The sequence below is a fragment of the Diabrotica virgifera genome, chromosome 2, assembly GCF_917563875.1.
Source record: "Diabrotica virgifera virgifera chromosome 2, PGI_DIABVI_V3a".
NCBI lineage: Eukaryota > Metazoa > Arthropoda > Insecta > Coleoptera > Chrysomelidae > Diabrotica > Diabrotica virgifera.
This window is the reverse complement of record NC_065444.1, coordinates 78,633,932-78,653,223: the sequence shown is the minus strand read 5'-3', so window position 1 is coordinate 78,653,223 and position 19,292 is coordinate 78,633,932. Positions and strand designations below refer to the sequence as shown.

Here is a 19,292-nt window from a genome sequence, read left to right as displayed (position 1 = left end):
TGAAAACAATGGGAACCTTCTCTGGTTACACCTCCGAGGCTTCTACAATTTGCAAGCCATACGGATGCTGAGACTAAGGAAGATGAGGGAATTCTACAATTTACAATTCACGTCACATCTGCTCAGCGCGGTAAAGTTCCAACGAGACTGGTTCCCTTCATACTCCACACAGAGTAAATGTAAATCAAAAATGAATAACCATTTTTGATTTACATTTACTCTGTGTGGAGTGTGTGTAAATGTGAACCAGTCTCGTTGGAACTTTACCGCGCTGAGCAGATGTGACGTGAATTGTAAATTGTAGAATTCCCTCATCTTCCTTAGTCTCAGCATCCGTATGGCTTGCAAATTGTAGAAGCCTCGGAGGTGTAACCAGAGAAGGTTCCCATTGTTTTCATTCTGGTGGGATATGTTGTATGCCATTAGAGTGAAAACTTAGTCTTTTGCTAGCAGTTGCCGCTAGGGCATCTATGCCATTTCGTTCGTTGCAATTCGGGACTGCACGCTGGGGTTTGTTTTGGTTGGATCGGGGAGAGCAGCATATGTGCCTCCTGATGAGAGACTAATAAGTTTCGAAACCGGTAGAGGTGCTTGCAGCACTCTCTGATTGGACTGGAATATGGTTCGGCTGTATTTTCGTTTTGCAACGAAATTGAAAATGGTTATTCATTTTTGATTTACATTTACTCTGTGTGGAGTATGAAGGGAACCAGTCTCGTTGGAACTTTACCGCGCTGAGCAGATGTGACGTGAATTGTAAATTGTAGAATTCCCTCATCTTCCTTAGTCTCAGCATCCGTATGGCTTGCAAATTGTAGAAGCCTCGGAGGTGTAACCAGAGAAGGTTCCCATTGTTTTCATTCTGGTGGGATATGTTGTATGCCATTAGAGTGAAAACTTAGTCTTTTACAATATTATAAGTTTATAAAAATATTACCAAGTCGTTTTTGGTCACTGTTATTGTTTTGATAAACCACATGCCGGTTTCGCAAGCGGATTAACTGGTTCGTGCACGATTTTTAATTGTTTTTCAGGGATTCGCGATTTGTCACGTCACTTGGAATGGAACGCGAAGAAAGGTTAAAGTTAATAGTTGCACCCAAAAAAGATAACACACAAGAGAGAGTTATTTGCACTTTTGCTCTCTTGCGGGTCAGCAGAGAAGAGTTTGAACCCAAAGAAAGGCTCACGGCCACTTATACATTGATCTCTCTAGCGGCGGATGTCGATCAATAGAGATTACTGTTCACAATGTTCGTTTTCGTACTGAGATTTAGCCCAAAGAAAAGGTCAGTTGCCTTCAAGTGGAGAAGGCAGTAAATGAGAACTGTCCCAGAGACGGGTGACAATCAATGGAGGCCGAGGCTGAGATAGCATTGCGCGTTGCTTAGTCTCAGCAATAGTTGTCTGTATTGGTAGGGATGAATTAGGTTAGGAGTGGGAAATTGGAACACCAAGGCGAAGGATAGGAAGGAATGGAAGCTAATTCAGGAAACGGCCCCAAGGCCCACCATGGGTTGTAGAGCCAATGATAATGATGATGATGAATTAGGTACTGTTAGTCAGGGTTGGCTTAAGAATTCTTTAAAATTGAGGATAAAAATTACTGAAATCATACAGCAAAAAAAGATTTGCATCTGAAAAATTGAACACTCGCATCTTTTACGATTTTAGTCTTTCTGTCATTTTATTATCTTCTTCGCTTCGGGTTTTAGGCATTTTAAGGAAGTCGTACACGTCTTTGTGTGCGTTGATTTATTTGTATACCTATCTTTCCGTATTATTTTATCGAACTCTTGTGTTAGTCCTTGGTTTGTTTATTCTCGTTTGATTGCATTTTATTCATGATATTTGTATATTATTGTCTATAACTTTTCTTGTCTTCCGTATTAGCATATCTAGTACGTTCTTTGACGGTAAAATATTATATATATAACAGCGCTAACAGGCCTTATAGGCCTACGGCTTCTAAATTCTGGATAATATTTCTTCATTCTTTTCGGTCCTCTGCACTCTTTCTCCAGTCCTTCACCCCGATTTCTTCCAAATCCCTCTCTGCAGCCTCTAACCATCTCTTCCTTGGGCGACCTCGTCTCCTTTTTCCCAATGCTCTGTCATTCAATATTCGTTTGACGTTTCTAGTTTCTGGCATTCGAGTAATATGTCCCAGCCATCTAACTCTTTGGGCTCGTATTTTTGTCGTTATTTTTGGTCTCCCATACATCCTCATTACTTCTTCATTTGTTCGTCTCCTCCAGGTTTTCTCCGCTATCTGTATACCTCCAAAAATTTTTCTCAGGACCTTCCTTTCCCATATCTGTATCTTCTTCTCCTCTTGTTGATTCATTACCCACGTTTCGCTCGCATACAACACTGTGGGCCGTATTATCGTTTCATACATTCTGATTTTCGCGTTTATTGATACATTTTTTGCTTTTAATATCACGTTTAAGGCACCCACAACTCGACTTCCCTTCAATAATCTTTTATCTATTTCTTTTTCTTCCCTTCCAGTACTGGTTACAGTCACTCCCAGGTATTCGAATTATGCTACTTCCTTAAATTTATATTCATCTCCTTCTCCTTTCATTTTTATATAGTTATCCTCTTTATTTATATCTCCTTTCATTACCATGTATTTTGTTTTTCCTTGGTTGATTCTTAATCCATACCTTTTTGCTTCCGCTTCAAACTTTTGGAATATTTTTTGGAGATGTTCCTTTGTTCTTGTTAGGATGACTAGATCATCAGCGTAAGCTATAAACTGCTGTCTGTTGTTAAATATGGTACCGCTTGTACTAATTTTTATCCTTCTTACTATATGCTCTAGTACCAAGTTAAATAAGTCTGTAGATAGAGTGTCACCCTGTTTCAGTCCTTTATTCACTGTGAATTGTTTTGAAAAATTTCCTTCCAGTGTTATCCTGTTTTTTGTATTGTTGAGCGTCATTCTCACTAATTTAACCAGCTTTCCTGAAATACCCAAGGATCTCATTGCTTTATATAGCATATCTCGGTCTACTGAGTCGTAAGCCTGTTTAAAGTCAATGAACAACATGTGTAGTCCCAAATTTTGTTCGTAGCTGTTGTTCTGTATTAGTTTTAATAAACATATTTGATCTGTTGTTGATCTTCCTGGTCTAAAACCTCCTTGGTATTCTCCAATGATCTTATTTACCTCCTTTTGCAATCTATTTCGGATGATTTTTGCAAGTATTTTATAGGCCACTTCTAATAGCGATATTCCTATATAATTTTCGCAACTTGTTTCATCACCTTTTTTGTAGTTGATGTTGTTGATCTTCCTGGTCTAAAACCTCCTTGGTATTCTCCAATGATCTTATTTAACTCCTTTTGCAATCTATTTCGGATGATTTTTGCAAGTATTTTATAGGCCACTTCTAATAGCGATATTCCTATATAATTTTCGCAACTTGTTTCATCACCTTTTTTGTAGATTGGACAGATGAGTGCATTGTTCCATTGTTGCGGCATTTCCTCTTTTTGCCAGACTGTTAATATTAGTCGGAAAATTTTTTCTTGCAGCTTTTCTCCTCCTGCTTTAAAAATCTCTGCCGGAATTCCGCTTTCTCCTGCGCTTTTGTTATTTTTTTGCTTCAATATTGCTTCTTTTACTTCTTGTAGTGTAGGTTCTTCTTCACGTTGTTGTTCTGTGTTATCCTGTTCATGTTGTTTTATTTCCTGGGGTTCTGCTTGTTTATTTGCATTTAATAGTTCTTCAAAATACTCCGCCCATCTGTTCAATTTTTCTGTTGTTTCTCCTAAAAGCACACCGTCTTTACCTCTACAATAACTTGTTTTACTCTTTGCAGTTCCTCGGGATTTTTTTACTTCTTGGTAGAAATTTCTTATTTCCTTGTTTATGTATGATTCTTCTATTATTTTCAACTGTTTGTCAAGATGTTCTCTTTTCTTTTTTCTGCAGATTTGTTTTACTTCTCTTCTTGCCATTTTATATTTTTCTGTAGTATCCTGTGTATTATTTTTGTCTTTTTCTATTTTTGCTTTATTTCTACGTATCAATGCTATTTTACAATCCTCGTCAAACCAGTCTCTTCGTTTCTCTGCTTGTACTTTTCCTAGACATAGTTCCGTTGCTTCTGTCATCGCTATCTGTATATTCCTCCATTCTTCATCAATATCTTCTGCGGTGGGGTAACGAAGTCTTTTATTTATCTCTGCCACAAATCTGTTTGCCGTTTTTTCTTCTTTAAGTAATTCTATCTTGTATGTTAATCTTTCTTTTGCTGTTCTTGGGTTTCTTGGCAGCTCTTGTTTAAGTTTGGCTATCGTTAGAATATGATCGCTATTGGTATCTGCCCCTCTGTAGCTTCTGGAATCGGTAATTGCTCTGATATGTTTACTTTCTATTAATACGTGGTCTATCTGGTTTTTGTCCTTCCATCTGGAGATATCCAAGTTATCTTATGAATATCCTTATGGGCAAATTTTGTGCTTACGTAAAATATTGCAAAACCTATAAATTTTGAAGAACCGCTTAGATTTACATGAAATTTGGCATACACGTAGGCAACATGTCGATGAAGAAAAGTGATATTGTGCCTATGCCTTTTGCCCTGGGGGTGAGTTTTACCCCTGCGCGGGGGTGAAAAAATATACGTTCAAAATAAGTCCGGCAAATGGATAAACTGGCTAATTACGCAACTTTTGTTCTGTAGCACGTTTTCACTAAGTTAATACATTCCGAGTTAGAAAAAAGACACGTTTTTTGGCGGTTTTTTGCAAGTAACCCAAAAAGTAAGTAAGTCAGAAAAAACATTAGGAAAACTATATCCCATAAAAAAGTAAAAAAATGGTGTATGTATGAGATCCCTAGACCCAGTAAAAGAAGTAACTAATGAAAAATAGGTTAATACTCGCCAAATTCCAAATCGAATATTTCAACTTAAAACTCATTATAACTTTTTTAAAGTGTTTAAAAAAATCTTTATTTTTGTTTTTTAAAAAAGATTCTAGCATTATAAGTAAGGAAGTTACGCTCAAAATAAATTTTATACCATGTATTTTGTTAAAAAAAAATCGTGAAACCCTCTAATTAGCATCCCAAACGAAATTAATCGATACCACTTCACAAGTTGCTTTACTCGTGTATCTATTTTTTAAATCGTCCCTGCGATTTCCAGCTATCGAATGTGAAAAGTGGTACTTTTCAGGAGAGCAAAATAACTCTCTTTTAGAGACTCCTAAATCAGCGCATTGACAAAATGGGAAAATTTTTATATTTTTTGTATGTAATGTTTAATCCTTGTTAGATTGATAACAAATTTGAACTGCTTATCATTTTTTTCTTTCCAAAAAATCACATTTGTTACTTTGCTTTTTGTATTAATCAAATATTTGTTTCGGTCCGATGATTCAAAGTAGCGAATGTATAATAGCGAATAACTGTATAATCAAATAATGAAAATCCGTTAAAATGAAATCATAAACTGCCTCACAAGAATTTCTTGGAAGCGATACTGAAACAAAATTCGCACTAATTGTAAACACGTGCATTTTATTCTTCTCAGCAGTGTAGCGTTTTCGACAGTTTACAGATTATAATTTAATAATTGTTGAATAAATTATAACACAAAACGAATGTGACACATTCGACATTTAGACAAATATACCTTTAGTTATATTTATACAAAACAAAATATCGAATATAACTATTTTCGTCAGTTTGCAGTCAACCAAATGAAAAAATGTTCATATTCGATTATTTAAACAGCATATTTCCCGCGCCCCTAATCAAGCTACAATAACGAGAATTTGCCACAAGATGTATCACGTATAATGCGAGGGCAAGGTATCGAATCTGAAAAACCCGATTTTTCACATTCGATAGTTGGAAATGGTAGGAACTAAATGATCTGTAAGTTTCATCAGTTCAAAGTGCTTATTTTTGAAGAGGCTGTGGTTGAAAGGGCTTGAACTAGTCAATAATCACGAGTGTATGCAAATTTTGAACAGCCATATCTTCACCAATGTTTGCCTTACAGAAAAACAAAAAAATCAACAATATTTAGAAAAGTAAAACCTACATTTTTATACTCTTTGTGATTTTTGGTATCACTAATAAATTTTAAGTTATTTAAAAAAAAAGCATTTTTTTTTCAAAATTAAAGATAAAAAAATACTTTAAAACCAATTTTTTTTAAATAAGCTCTTTGAACCGATGAAACTTAGAGATCATATAAGTAAAGTAAATTGTGAAGCGGTAACAATTAATTTCATTTAAGATGCTAATTAGGGGGTGATCTTCCCGAGTTTTTTTGGCCAAAAAAAAAGGGATCAACTTTATTTTGAGCGTAACTTGCTTACTTTTGATGCTAGAACCTTTTTTAAAAAACAAAAAATAATATTTTTTAAACACATTAAAAAAGTTGAGATTAGTTTTCTCCAAAAAGTGCATCATTTTTTATGAACCTATTTCTTATTAGCTACAACTTTGCTTCTACTGGACCTAGAACACTACACACCATTTTTTTTTCTTTTACAGGCTATACTTTTGCTAAGAATGTTTTTTTTTTGGACAAAATACTTAATTTTGAGGTCTAAAAACGGTGAAAAACCGTCTAAAAACGTGGTTATTTTGTAAAAAAATGAACACATTCACTCGCAAATAACTCGAAAAGTATTGACTTAATGAAAAAGCTCTGTAGAACAAAAGTTGCTTAGAATTAGTCGGTTTAATCCATTTGCGGACTTATTTTGAACATATATTTTTTACCCCCGAGAAGGGATGAAACTCACCCCCAGAGCAAAAGCACACATCGCAGCACTATCACTTTTCTTCTGTGACATGTTACCTATGTGTATGCCAAATTTCATGTCAATCGAATGTACCTACTAATTATGACCTCGAGCCCAGTAAATTCTGAGAAGTAATTTTTCGAACAACTGGAAATCGTCTTCATTAGAATTGTGTCATGTCAGTAGCAGATCAAAGTTACTTCTACTTTTATTCTTCTTTGAAAAGTCCTTTTCATGTTATGGCGTGACATAGGAAACTAGAAATTCATTTTTATATAAGATTTGAGAAATGAGCGATCGAAAGATTTTGTATGAGAAACGAGAAATAAATATCGGCAAGTTATTTATAAAATACTTTTATTTTCAGTTTCAAATGACGTAAATCCCAAGACAGTAGGCTACTCTCTGCCCAAAATGGAATCCGAACCCAACAATAACAACGGCTCTTACATAGTAACCCCCAATAGTCAGATGGTAACAGAAGCTGAGTACGAGAAACACGCAGATCACCCAGAAACTCATGCAATGTCCTACAAATATAAGACCAATATCAAACTGAGGTTTAACCAAGACAGTAACGTGAGCACTCCAGAGCCCTCGAAAATTCAGAAACTAGAAAATGGAAGAAGAAACTCGTTGACGAGTATAGAAAATCAGAGGTGAGTGTTTCAGTTTGATGGAAGGAGCTGTTTTAAAGACTGTTTTTCTTCTTTCTAATCATCATAACCACTTCAAAAATATTATGTTTCTATTTTGCTTTTTTTTTGTTGGATTATTGTCCAATTTTCTTTATCTCGTCTAATTAAGTTTTTTTAAAATGAATCGCATGATTTTTGAGGAAATATTTTTGTTATCACTGTGATGTTGGACATTGTTGGTTCAAATAACCGTGAAGTTTAGAGTCCTTAAAGTCGTTAGGGTACTGGGGTCTCGCCCAGTATTGGGTATATAGTTAAATAATTAAGATCCAAATTGTAGATCTTATATCATAGTGCAGGAAACAGAGGTTGAATGAACCTCGCAAAATGGACACAAGTCCGGTTTTATTTTTTTTTTTGGTATATCAAGGGATGCTTATTATGAGACTAAAATTTTCTAATAAAATTTCGCCGGACCCCCTTTTCATCCCTTTAAAGGGAGTAATTTGTGGTTTTTGCGAAACGTAGCCCTTCCTGTATGTTTTGCAAAAAATTTACTTAATAGTAAAATGTAGAGGACAATATTTCCTACTACAGTAAAACCTCGATAGAGCGGACCTCTATTTAACGGACTTCGGATATAACGGACAAAAAATCCGATCGAATGAAAAAAAATTTGAATGCAAAAAAATATGAAAAATCGAATTCTAGAAGAAAAATTAGCAAGGAAAGGATCTCGGCACTAGATTGTACTCAAGCCGATGGATCGCATGGATTAACTGTTATAATTATTGGCAATTCTCGTAAATCTATGTACAGTTGTCAAAGTTGCATCATCTGCCCGTTTCATATTATCGCTCTAATAAGGCATGGTTCACCACAGATATTTTCAAAAATTGTTTTATTTAAGAATTTGTACCTGCAGTGAGAAAATTTCAAGAGAAGAAACTGGAAATAGCGCCGAAAGAGGTGAATTGTTTATTGATTTTAGACAACACTCCTGCTTAACCCCTGAACATATTCGTCATTCAGAAGATGGTAACTTTAATTGAATCGTTTTTCCAAAAATACATAGTTTATTCAAAGCATGGATCAGTGAATAATTTTGGCAACCAAACGAGTATATTGTAGAAAGTTTTGAGATGAAGTCGAGAAGTAAAAAAGTAGCAAACAAAACTTAATCCCTCTCTTAACTTACAGATTTGTACACTGTATCTAAAATACTACGGCATATATTTAAAAAAAAATTTGATTGATTTTAAACCTATTTTTATATAACGGACTTTCGGCTTTAACGGACATACCGTCCCCCCAATTAGTCCGTTATTTCGAGGTTTTACTGTATTTATTTCCCGACAGCATATGCCTATTACCCACCGTTTAGGGGGGTGGCGCACCAAAGTTTACAAATTTTTAAAAAAGATGATTGTAAAAAAATATTTTTCCCTAACTGTCATGAAAATTAAGAAGAAACCCTGTGGCAATTAATCACAAATAAGTGGCTGATTTTTTGGTATGGGATTCGTTTTAGGGCAATTGCAAATTTTTAAAATTACAGAGTGTTACATTTTAAAAAACCCCTTTTTATACCATGTGAACGGCCTATACTAGAGTAAAAAAACTTTCAGTAATTATCCATGTACTGGTGGTATTTACAAATTTGTATAATACACCTCGTATTTTCCCCGGAACCACCCCAAAAAAAGGAGAATTAATTAAAAAAAATAATCAAAAATTGATTTTGGGCCACCACTGTGGCTTGAGGGTGCAAAGAAAATAAAGTATGCATAGGTCATAATGTGTAGCAGACACTGTGCTCTTTTATTTTCCATAAGTACGTTATCAATAAAATGAATAGGTGACGAAAAAAAAAAAACAAAAACTGGAGCCCGCCAAAGCATTTCTGAGGTTTACGGCGCCACTGTGCCGTAACGGTTGTTTATACGAAAAAAATACATAGGACCTTATTTGTAGAGAAAATAGTGGTCTTTAATTCTGTATAAGTTTTAAAAAAATGCATATATATTGAAAAAATCCTACAAACATGCTCTCCAAGGGATAGGGTTAGTTTCTGCAATTTATTTTCAAGGATAGGGGTAGTTTCCGCAGGGATGTTGCAATAATCAAATATATTTATAAAAAAAACCCTATTGATGGAGCATATGTCCATATGGGTCAAAAAGCAAAAAAAAATTTTTTTCAACCCCCCCTTTACTTATTTTTTTTTGACTACAGGGGTTGCATCAAGAAATTGCTTTTGGTGTCCATGTATGGGTAATAAGAACGTGCACAAAATGATACATGAAGCATTTTAATAAAGGGTATGGTGTGTGAAGGATTCCAAGAAAATCACTTTCTTTAATAATTCTCCTTTTTTGGGGTGGTTCCGGAAAAAAAATGAGGGTGCATTATAGAAATTTGTAAATAACACCAGTACATATATAATCGCTGAAAGTTTTTTTACTCTAGCATAGGCGGCGGTTCAGATGGTATAAAAAGGGGTTTTTTAAAAGGTAACACCCTGTAATTTAAAAATTTGCAATTGCCCTTCAATGAAACCTATACCAAAAAATCAGCTAATTATTTGTGATTAATGGCCGCAGGGTTTCTTCTTAAATGTCAGTACAGTTAGGGAAAAATATATTTTTTTAAAACATCTTTTTTAAATATTTGTCAACTCCCCCGCTAAACGGTGTGTAATAGACATATGCAGTCGTGAAATAAATAGTAGGAAATATAGTTCTCTTCATTTTACTATTAATACATTTTTTGTAAAACCTACAGGAAGGGCTACGTTTCGCAAAAACCACAAATCACCCCCTTTAAAAGAATGAAAAGGGGGCTCCGGGGCGAAATTTTTTAAGAAAATGTTAGTCTCATAATAAGCACCCCTTGATATACCAGAAAAAAAATAAAACCGGACTTGTGTCCATTTTGCGAGGTTCAACCTCTGTTTCCTACACTATCATTAAAAGCTACTTTATTGTTGTCTTAATTTTCGCTACCATCTATTGGGTAATAAAACACTGTAGGAAACATAAACACAAGATCACGCATCTTATCTCGGTAGATTACATATTAATTTGTATCTGTAGAGTAGGAAGGGCGAGTAAGGTCTCCCAGCACTTAAGTCACAATTGACCCATTGTGCATTCCAGGGGGCTGTGGTCCTTAGATCATTGTCCATCCTGTCATTTCCAGGAAGGTAGACAAATCACCAGGGGACATTTCCCCTTGGATAAATCCAAACATTCTCATAGGACATTTTTTTTTTGGAGGTCGTCTGACATATGTCTCCGATGGCACTGCAGCTTCATGGGCTTATTTTGCCAACCATCCTACCTTTTATGTCACCCAATCCACAAGTTTGGTTCCACGTACCAAATTGTACATCCCTAGCATGGGTTGGGTGGCATATTCTGCTGGACTTAATTTTGGTTGTCCATAAATAGCCTGCCTCTTGTGATCAAAGCCTCACACTCGTACAGTACATGATATGCTGTTTCAGTTCCCCTATTGCACAGTCTGCAGTTAAGGTTCCCTTCGTACAGCCCAATTCTATTCAGGTGTCCTTTCAGGGCACAGTGACCAGTGAGAAGACCTGTAATTATGCGGAGTTGACTCCTATGTAATTTTATTAGTTCCTCAGCTCTCCGTTTTGAGGGTTCCCTTATTAAGGGCCTCCCGTGTCGCTGACCAGGTACGTTCCCCCAGTATTCTTTGTGTTTGTTTTTGACCCATTCCCTGACTTGTCCCCTAATTATTGTTTTACGTACTCCTAGAGCAGGTTCTGGGCCCAAATATGAAGTTGATGAACCGTTCTTTGCCAGCTCATCCAGTTCTTGCCGGCATTCCCATACCAGCCTTGACGTCACTTTCGGGCTCATTAGTGCCTTCATTGATGCTTGGCTGTATGTGAGTATATTGATCCGTCTATTTTCATAGGCCCTCAAGTTGTTCATTATGACACACTGCAGAATTGCGTACATTTCCGCTTGAAACACAGTTGTGTATGTTCCTAGTGAGAAACTGAGTCCTACATTCTCTGTTTCACTAAAAATACCGGCTACAGTGCCTTCATCGGTTTTTGATCCGTTCGTATACCAGATCGTTCCCCTGATTTTGCTACTGATGCTGTTCCATTCCCTTCGGTCATTGATTTCTATTCCGAAGTTCCTATTAAATGTGTATTTTGGTACCATGTGGTCAGTGTATGTATCAGATATACTTACCCCACCTTGGTTCCAAATCTGATTATGCCCAAGGTTCTCGTATTTATCCCTTGGTTTTCCTTGCAGCCTGTATGCTCCCATCCTCGCTTCCCCTTTGATGAATATATCAAGAGGGGGTAGGTCTAACAGGGTTTCCAGTGCCGCCGTCGGTGTTGTTTTTATTGCTCCCGTTATTCCCAAGCATGCATGTCTTTGTATCCTGCTTATCTTGTTTATAGCGGTTCTTTGCTGCATCTTTGTCCACCATACCAAGGATGCATATGTTATCATGGGTCTCACAATCGTTGTATATGTCCAGTACGCCATTTTCGGACAGAGTCCCCATGTTTTTCCATAGGACATGCTCGACACGTCGACAGTTTCGTCGTCTCGTTCACACTTCTTGCATAGAGGTGTGTCTACTAGTCCCAGTGTGTGGAGGTGCTTGCTTAGTTGACAATTGCCAGTTAAAAAACCACTGTCAAGCGTACGTTTTTTCTGGTCATTCTCAAATACTTTTCTGATGCCGACTTCTCAAGGTTCATTAGTGTTACCTTGGCAAGTCTACATCCTGGCCCTTCTTCCCATCTGTTCACGGTTTGCGGGTGGGACTGACATTTGGCAATATTCGCGATTGTTGTAATTGACCAGCCAAAGATCACCAGGCCCTAAGAGCCTTAGGCCTGCTGCCTTTCTAGCTAGTTGGTCAGTAATATGCGGTTGCCTTTATTTCCATTGTGCCCTTTAACTCACCTTAGGATGATGTTGTTACTATCCGAAGCTTGTGCTAGTGACTGATGACACTCCATTACTAGTCCTGATGTGACACGTGATCTATGTAGGGTTAGTAGCGTTTGTCTGCTGTTTTTGCAGATTATGGTGGTTTTCGGGTTATCTCTTTTGCATCTATGGAGATACCAGCCAGTTCAGTCTGAACTATGCTGGCATTTTTGCCCATACCCCATTTTATGCTAAGGTTTAGTGATCTGGAGTATATCCCGCATCCTGAGCTTTCTTCCATTTTGAAGCCATCGGTGTATAATGCAATACGCATTTGCCACGTTTGTCTCCCTATATTGCCTTTTTCTCCTGAAACGTTCCGGGGAGAAGATCAAGAGGACAATCACCAACTAGATGCTCCGATCAAATAAAGAATTCAGCTGGAAACTCATTCTGCGAAGCTCCTAGAGCAGCTGAAGGTAGAGACCAATGGAGAAAAATTGTTAGGAATATTGGAAGAAATCACGATCCTCAGTAATGGCGAAACGACAAGAGAAACGACAATTGAGTCGACTTTATGGACTGCGCGTAACAGGGGTAGCGTTTCCAGCTCACCTCGCCAGAAACGACATCTCAATTGTCCCATTGCCCCATCAAGGTTTGCACCCGCTGAGCGCAATCGCATCGTCGTCATCAGCGCCACCTCTTTGATATATATGTCTAAAAGGGTGATGCCAATGAGCAACTCCATTGCAGCAGTCAGTGTTGCTTTCATGGCACGTGTTATATTTAGGCAAGCCATCCGTTGAATACGGTTTAGTTTATTGACCGCTTTTGCCTGTAGCACTTTTGGTACCCAAGCAATAGCTCCGCAAGTTAGCATTGGCCTAATGACAGTAGTGTAGATCCAGGCGATCTCCCTGGGTGGAAAATCCCAAGTGCGTCCGACCGTTCGCCGACACTGTTCATAGGCAATATGCTCTTTTAGCTCTACTATCTAAGTGAGAGTTCCATGTTAACTTCATGTCAAGGGTAATACCAAGGTATTTCACCTCTTCAGAGAAGTTTAGACTGCAGTTTAAAATCCTTGGGGGTTTAAGTCTTTCAGGGAAAAAATGCTACAGCAAATTTTACCTTATTTGGACGGATTAGAGAAAATCAATGTAAACGCGGTACGAAATATGTACCACTGCCCATTTCAGTGAATTTTTTGTGCTACATTTTGGGTACCGTCGCCCCTGAAAGAGTTAAACCCGTGAGCCTTCTTGTCTTAATCCTCACTACCATCTATGGGGTAATAAAACACTGTAAGAAAGATATACACAATATCACGCATCTTATCTCGGTAGATTACATATAAAAAGGTATATTTTCAGTTCCAGCCATAGCTCCCCTCCAAGCAGCGAGCCCTGCACACGAATCTCAGACAGCGACAACACACACAGGAGATCTCCATCGGACAGCACGTCCTCAGTACACAAACTAGAACCTCCCAGAGCCGAAGTGATCCAAAGGTACTCCCCCAGCATCAAAGCATCGATCCCAGTAGACACCAAACAGAACTTCAACGTCCCGATCTTCGTCCTGCACGCCAAAGGATCATATTACATCCCTCTCACCATCGATTATAAGTCCCTACTTCCGTTCCTGCACAATTATGATTTGTTGGAGAACATGCCCATGCACGTCCTTCATCCTGTCACTATAAACGTAAATTTTTCTCCTAATTTCACCGAAGGCAGCAAATATAGCATCAACAATTGGCATTAGATAGACGAGGAAGTACTAAAAGGCTGTGATGGTCAGGTTAACTCTTAAGACTGATGTAAAAATTATTACATAGGCTGTAGATAACTGGTAAAAGTCTTTATTTTTAGACCTAAATATGTAAACTTTTTATTCGAAGTGGAACCTGATTGATAACTGTTCATTTTTGTATAATGTTCTGACATATTACCGTATATTTTTGTTTTTTTTCGATTTCCGTTAAAAATTGGACACAAACAGTGGTAGGACCTCCATATTGGATGCTAATTTGCAATTCTGCTCAGCTTAATAGGGTAAACACTTCACGTCAATGCTTAAAAAAACATTGTAATGAAGTATCATCGATAATGTTGATATTTTGACATATCATAACTATTAAACGCGACTTTACAACGTTAGGCAGTTTGTTTCGTGAAAAGTTACAGACGATTTAGTAGAAAAATTTCAAAAATTCAAGTCTCGGATATCTGTAGCTCTTAAAATAGAGACAGACACAAGTGACTCTAAGTATACACCAAGAAAAAGTTCTATAACTCTTTTCGGCAAACCGGATTGGAATTTGAACCACCAAATTTTTGCTACATGTTCCACAGTGGTCCACAAAATGAACCACTTACTAATCTATTTTTTTCAAGTTACACCTACGCAAGAGGTTGGAATTACTTATTCCCTCTGCCCCTATTAAGTATAATCATTAATTGGTAAAATTTGCACGGTTTAGTTATCAACCAAACGCAAATGGTTATCAGTTGTTTCTTGAAAAGTGTGGTCATTTTACACGTGCAACTGAATCTCGTGCCGCAAAGAGATAAATGGTACAAAAAGAATGAAGAATAATTTTCAATAACACCGATTTTATTTATTTGGCCAGTTTATGACCAAATTCGGTCATCTGAGCGCAATCTACAAACCTGTCTTGTTACTACAAACTACTTACAGATCACTTCCGAAGAGATAAAAAATTTAGAGACGTCTTAACCAATTTTTTGGAATACTTCAGTAGTTTTGTCTTTTTTCTCTGTATTGTAGTCTTTATTTAGAAATCAAATAGATATCTCTATTGACTTCAAGACTGATTGCACGACTTTAACAATAATACAAATTTTATGATATACAGGGTGTTTGGTAAAGAATGGGCCATAGCTTAACATTAGATTCCTGAGGTTAAAATAGGTCGATTAAAGCTAACTTACCTGAGTACAAAAGTTGATAATAACGGAAATACAGGGTGTCAAAGTTAAACTTTTATTTTATTTATTTTTGAATATTTCCTGACAGGCATGGGAGAACAACACGAAATTTGGTACGTGATGCTGGTACTGTACACTGTACACCCTACAAAATTATGTTAAAAAAACGTTTCTGGCTACTACCAGAGGCGTACGACGGGGGAACGTAAATGGTTGACCCTTCCCGAATTCTACGCTACTGGCGGAATTGGTATTTTAGTGCAATTTTTTTATTTTCCAATACTTTCTATGTAAATAACATACTATGCATTCGTAACGATAAAGCCATTAGTTTTCGAGATATTTGAAGCTAAAAACGAAGGAGCATAATACTTTAATCAAAATAACTGTGCCTTTTCATTTTTAACTTCAAATATCTCGAAAACGAATGACTTTATCGTTGCGAATGAAGAGTATATTATTTGCATAGAAAGTATTGCAGAATCTAAAAATTATGCTCAAATAGCAGCTTCATCAGTGGCGTAGAATTTGGGAAGGGTCAACCATTCACTTTTTCCTGTCGTACGCCTCTGGTAGTAGCCAGAAACGATTATTTGACATAATTTATTAGGGTGTACAGTGCCTACACTTTCTGCCAAGTATGACACGGATATGTCAAATAATTTTAAAATATATTTTTTAATAATTTATTCTTTATTTAAAACTTTAATAACTATGTTTGCCCGGTACTATAAAACTATTTGACATATCCTTATGATACTTGGCAGAAAGTGTAGGTACTGTATTGTTCAAGCAATCTATATAGTGTAATAGGTAAGATTTGTAGCTTTGGGTAGTTCTTCTTTAAGCTATTAGGCCGGCAGCTGGTTTTTTCTGGTAATTAAATATGTAGTTAAAAATATTTCTTTATACTTAGGTAAATACCGTTAAAGCAGGACATAACATCGTATGTGTTAAAATTAATTTGATCAATTTTTTAATTACATTTAACCTCACAGGGACCCTCCCTCTTACCGCATGCTTGCATTAATAACTGATGTAGAATAGCTTTTATAATTAATCTTGTTATTGTAAGAATTATTGATACTAAAAGAACTTTATAAAAACACAGTTAGATCTAAAATTACTTTAGGTATACAGTTCAAAACTTTTAAAATTCAGCAAAAAATGCAAGCATGTCCCCGTTCTTTTTTTATTTATTAAAAATACAAAATCTAAAAATATTTTTTTAACCGAGTCTTTTCATTACTACACTTACACTTACTACACTTATGCTTGGAAAATGAATTGCACAACACAACAATTAAAATACTGATACACTTAACTCATTTTCTCCTTCTTCCGTATTTTCTTCGTTACTATCATCGCCCAATTCAATAATAAATTTATTTCCACCATTAATGTGGAAGTGCCCAATCTTCTTATAATATTCTTCCACTTTGATCACTTTGGCGATTCTTTTCTGCCAGTCTACTTTGGTAATATTGGCTACTTCTTTTTTAATTATCTCAATTACCTTTTTGTCAAATTTAGGAAATTTATTTGAACGCCTTATACTTGGTTTGAATTGTCCCCAAATTAACTCAATAGGATTGAAAACACAAAAATAGGGGGGAAGTCTCAATATAGTGTGTCCATGCTTTTCGGCAATACTCTCTAGAGCAGGAGTGGGCAAAAGCCGGCCCACGGGCCGGATCCGGCCCTTTTGCTTACTTAATCCGGCCCGTTGAAAAATCCCGCATGCAATTTGTGTATCTCTTTTTCCTACGGGCGCGACATCACTATTCGCATTAATTAAATTACGATAATCAACACTTTACACTCTCCAAACGAAATACTAAACCAATATTCAAAATAATTACAGCAAACAAAACACTCGAATCACTACACTGCTACCGAACTAAAACTACTATCGTATATGAAGAATATCATATTTCACCGGCTTAAAGCTATTCCACAATATGTTTTACTTGGACAATACACCCTACCTTACAATACAATACCTTATGTTAAATAATCTTTTCTGGTTAATACCAGAGGCGTACGACAGGGGAAAGTGAATGGTTGACCCTTCCCAAATTCTACGCCAATGATGAAACTGCTATTTTAACATAATTTTTAGATTCTCGAAAACTTTCTATGCAAATAATATACTCTTCATTCGTAACGATAAAGTCATTAGTTTTCGAGATATTTGAAGTTAAAAATTAAAAGGCACACTTATTTTGAATAATGTATTATGCTCCTTCGTTTTTAGCTTCAAATGTCTCGAAAACTAATGGCTTTATCGTTACGAATCAAGAGTATGTTATTTACATAGAAAGTATTGAAGAATCAAAAAATTGCACTAAATAGAAATTCCGTCAGTGGCGTAGAATTTGGGAAGGGTCAACCATTCACGTTCCCCCGTCGTACGCCTCTGGTAGTAGCCAGAAACGTTTTTTAACATAATTTAGTAAGGTGTACAATACCAGCACCACTTACCAAATTTCGTGTTGTTGTCCCATGCCTGTCAGGAAATATTCGAAAATAAATAAAATAAAAGTTTAATTTTGACACCCTGTATTTCGGTTATCAACTTTTGTTCTAAGGTAAGTTAGCTTAAATCGACCTATTTTAACCTCAGGAATATAAGGTTAAGCTATGGCCCATTCTTTACCAAACACCCTGTATAATTACATAGGAGAAAATGAATCCTTGTTTTCCTTTTTTACATTTGTTGTAATTTTTTTGTCTCGATTTCTAGGCTATATAACTGACTTTAAGTCAGTAGTATTATAATTCTGCATTATTTACTGTCTGGTTGTTTCCTTTTCAATAACATCCAAAATGTATCTCAGATAATCTTGTCAGAAGCCTTTTTGTAGTCGATGAAATAATCACGGAAATCTTTGTTGACGCCTAGGCTATATTGACAATATTGGTACAAAAGAGAACTGGATTAAAATGAAATAGGTACCCGGAGATATATATGTACTTTCTTTTACGTTTATAAACCATTGCTTTGTGTCCAATTATTAACGTGACAGCCTATACAGCTCCAATTGTCCAATATGGGCCTTAGCTACTTTCAGGGATTATATCCTGCTGAAACAGGATCGGTGGATGGCCGCATTTTTTGCCTTGAACGTATTCGAGGAGGTATTGTCACTATAAAATAAAATTTTATTGTAAGAATATATATTAAATACAAAAATATTGTTTAAAACGTGTTTTATTGATTTGTTTTTTGTGTTCCTTATATCCCAAGAAAATGAGTTTTTTTAACAAAATAATTTTCTAGAGAACACTCTAAGGCCCCGTTCACATGACAAGCGTTTAAAGCGCGTTTTGATAACGCGTTATTACAACTACATCCATTTTATTTGAGGCCGTTTACATGCTAACGCGCTGCAAGAGGATTTTTGGACTTTACTATCTAGTAAAGTTTATCATGGAGGCTGGGAAGCCCAAGATGAAGAAGAATTAAGACGGTGAATTTACAACAACTAAAGCCAGGTTTATAAACTGACATAGTAAATAGTCATAAACATACCTTTAACCACAATCATAATTCATAAGATTTAAGATTGGTTTATAAGTAGACATAATACCTAACCATAATATTTAAGAACTACTTCAGAAAATACAAACCTAACCAAATTTTTATAGAGCTTGAAGAATTTTTTTCTGGTCTTTAGATTCATAGAAAAGTGAATAATTTTAAATAAATATGAAGATTAATAGAAAAGTTGCTTTGGCCATGGCAGCAGTCCCACTTTATTTAACAATAATTGTAGCGACTATATCTGCCATAGTTCTTAACAAGCAAAGAAGAGTAAGAAGGTTTAGTGTGAGACCCATAAATAGAAAGCGTAATAAGGAAGGTCTATTTGTTACTCTATTTAAAGGTATGAAAGAGCTGGAATGGGATGAGGGACAGTTCTTTAAGTACACACGTATGACAAAAAATCAGTTTTATTATTTACTACGTATAACAAGACCAT

The 19,292-nt window shown here is 36.1% G+C and overlaps 1 protein-coding gene across 2 annotated transcripts in view; it reads left to right on the top strand.

Annotated features, from left to right (window-relative positions):
- Positions 1–18,514, top strand: part of LOC114331060 (transcription factor cwo) — a 100,987-nt gene extending 82,473 nt beyond the window's left edge. For both annotated transcript variants that reach the window (XM_028280534.2, XM_028280535.2), the window contains 2 exons: positions 7,148–7,439; positions 13,726–18,514. In XM_028280534.2, the coding sequence (XP_028136335.2) occupies positions 7,148–7,439; positions 13,726–14,119 (686 nt within the window). In that variant the 3' untranslated portion in view covers positions 14,120–18,514. The remainder of the gene's footprint in view (positions 1–7,147; positions 7,440–13,725) is intronic.
- The last annotated feature ends 778 nt before the right edge of the window (positions 18,515–19,292 follow it).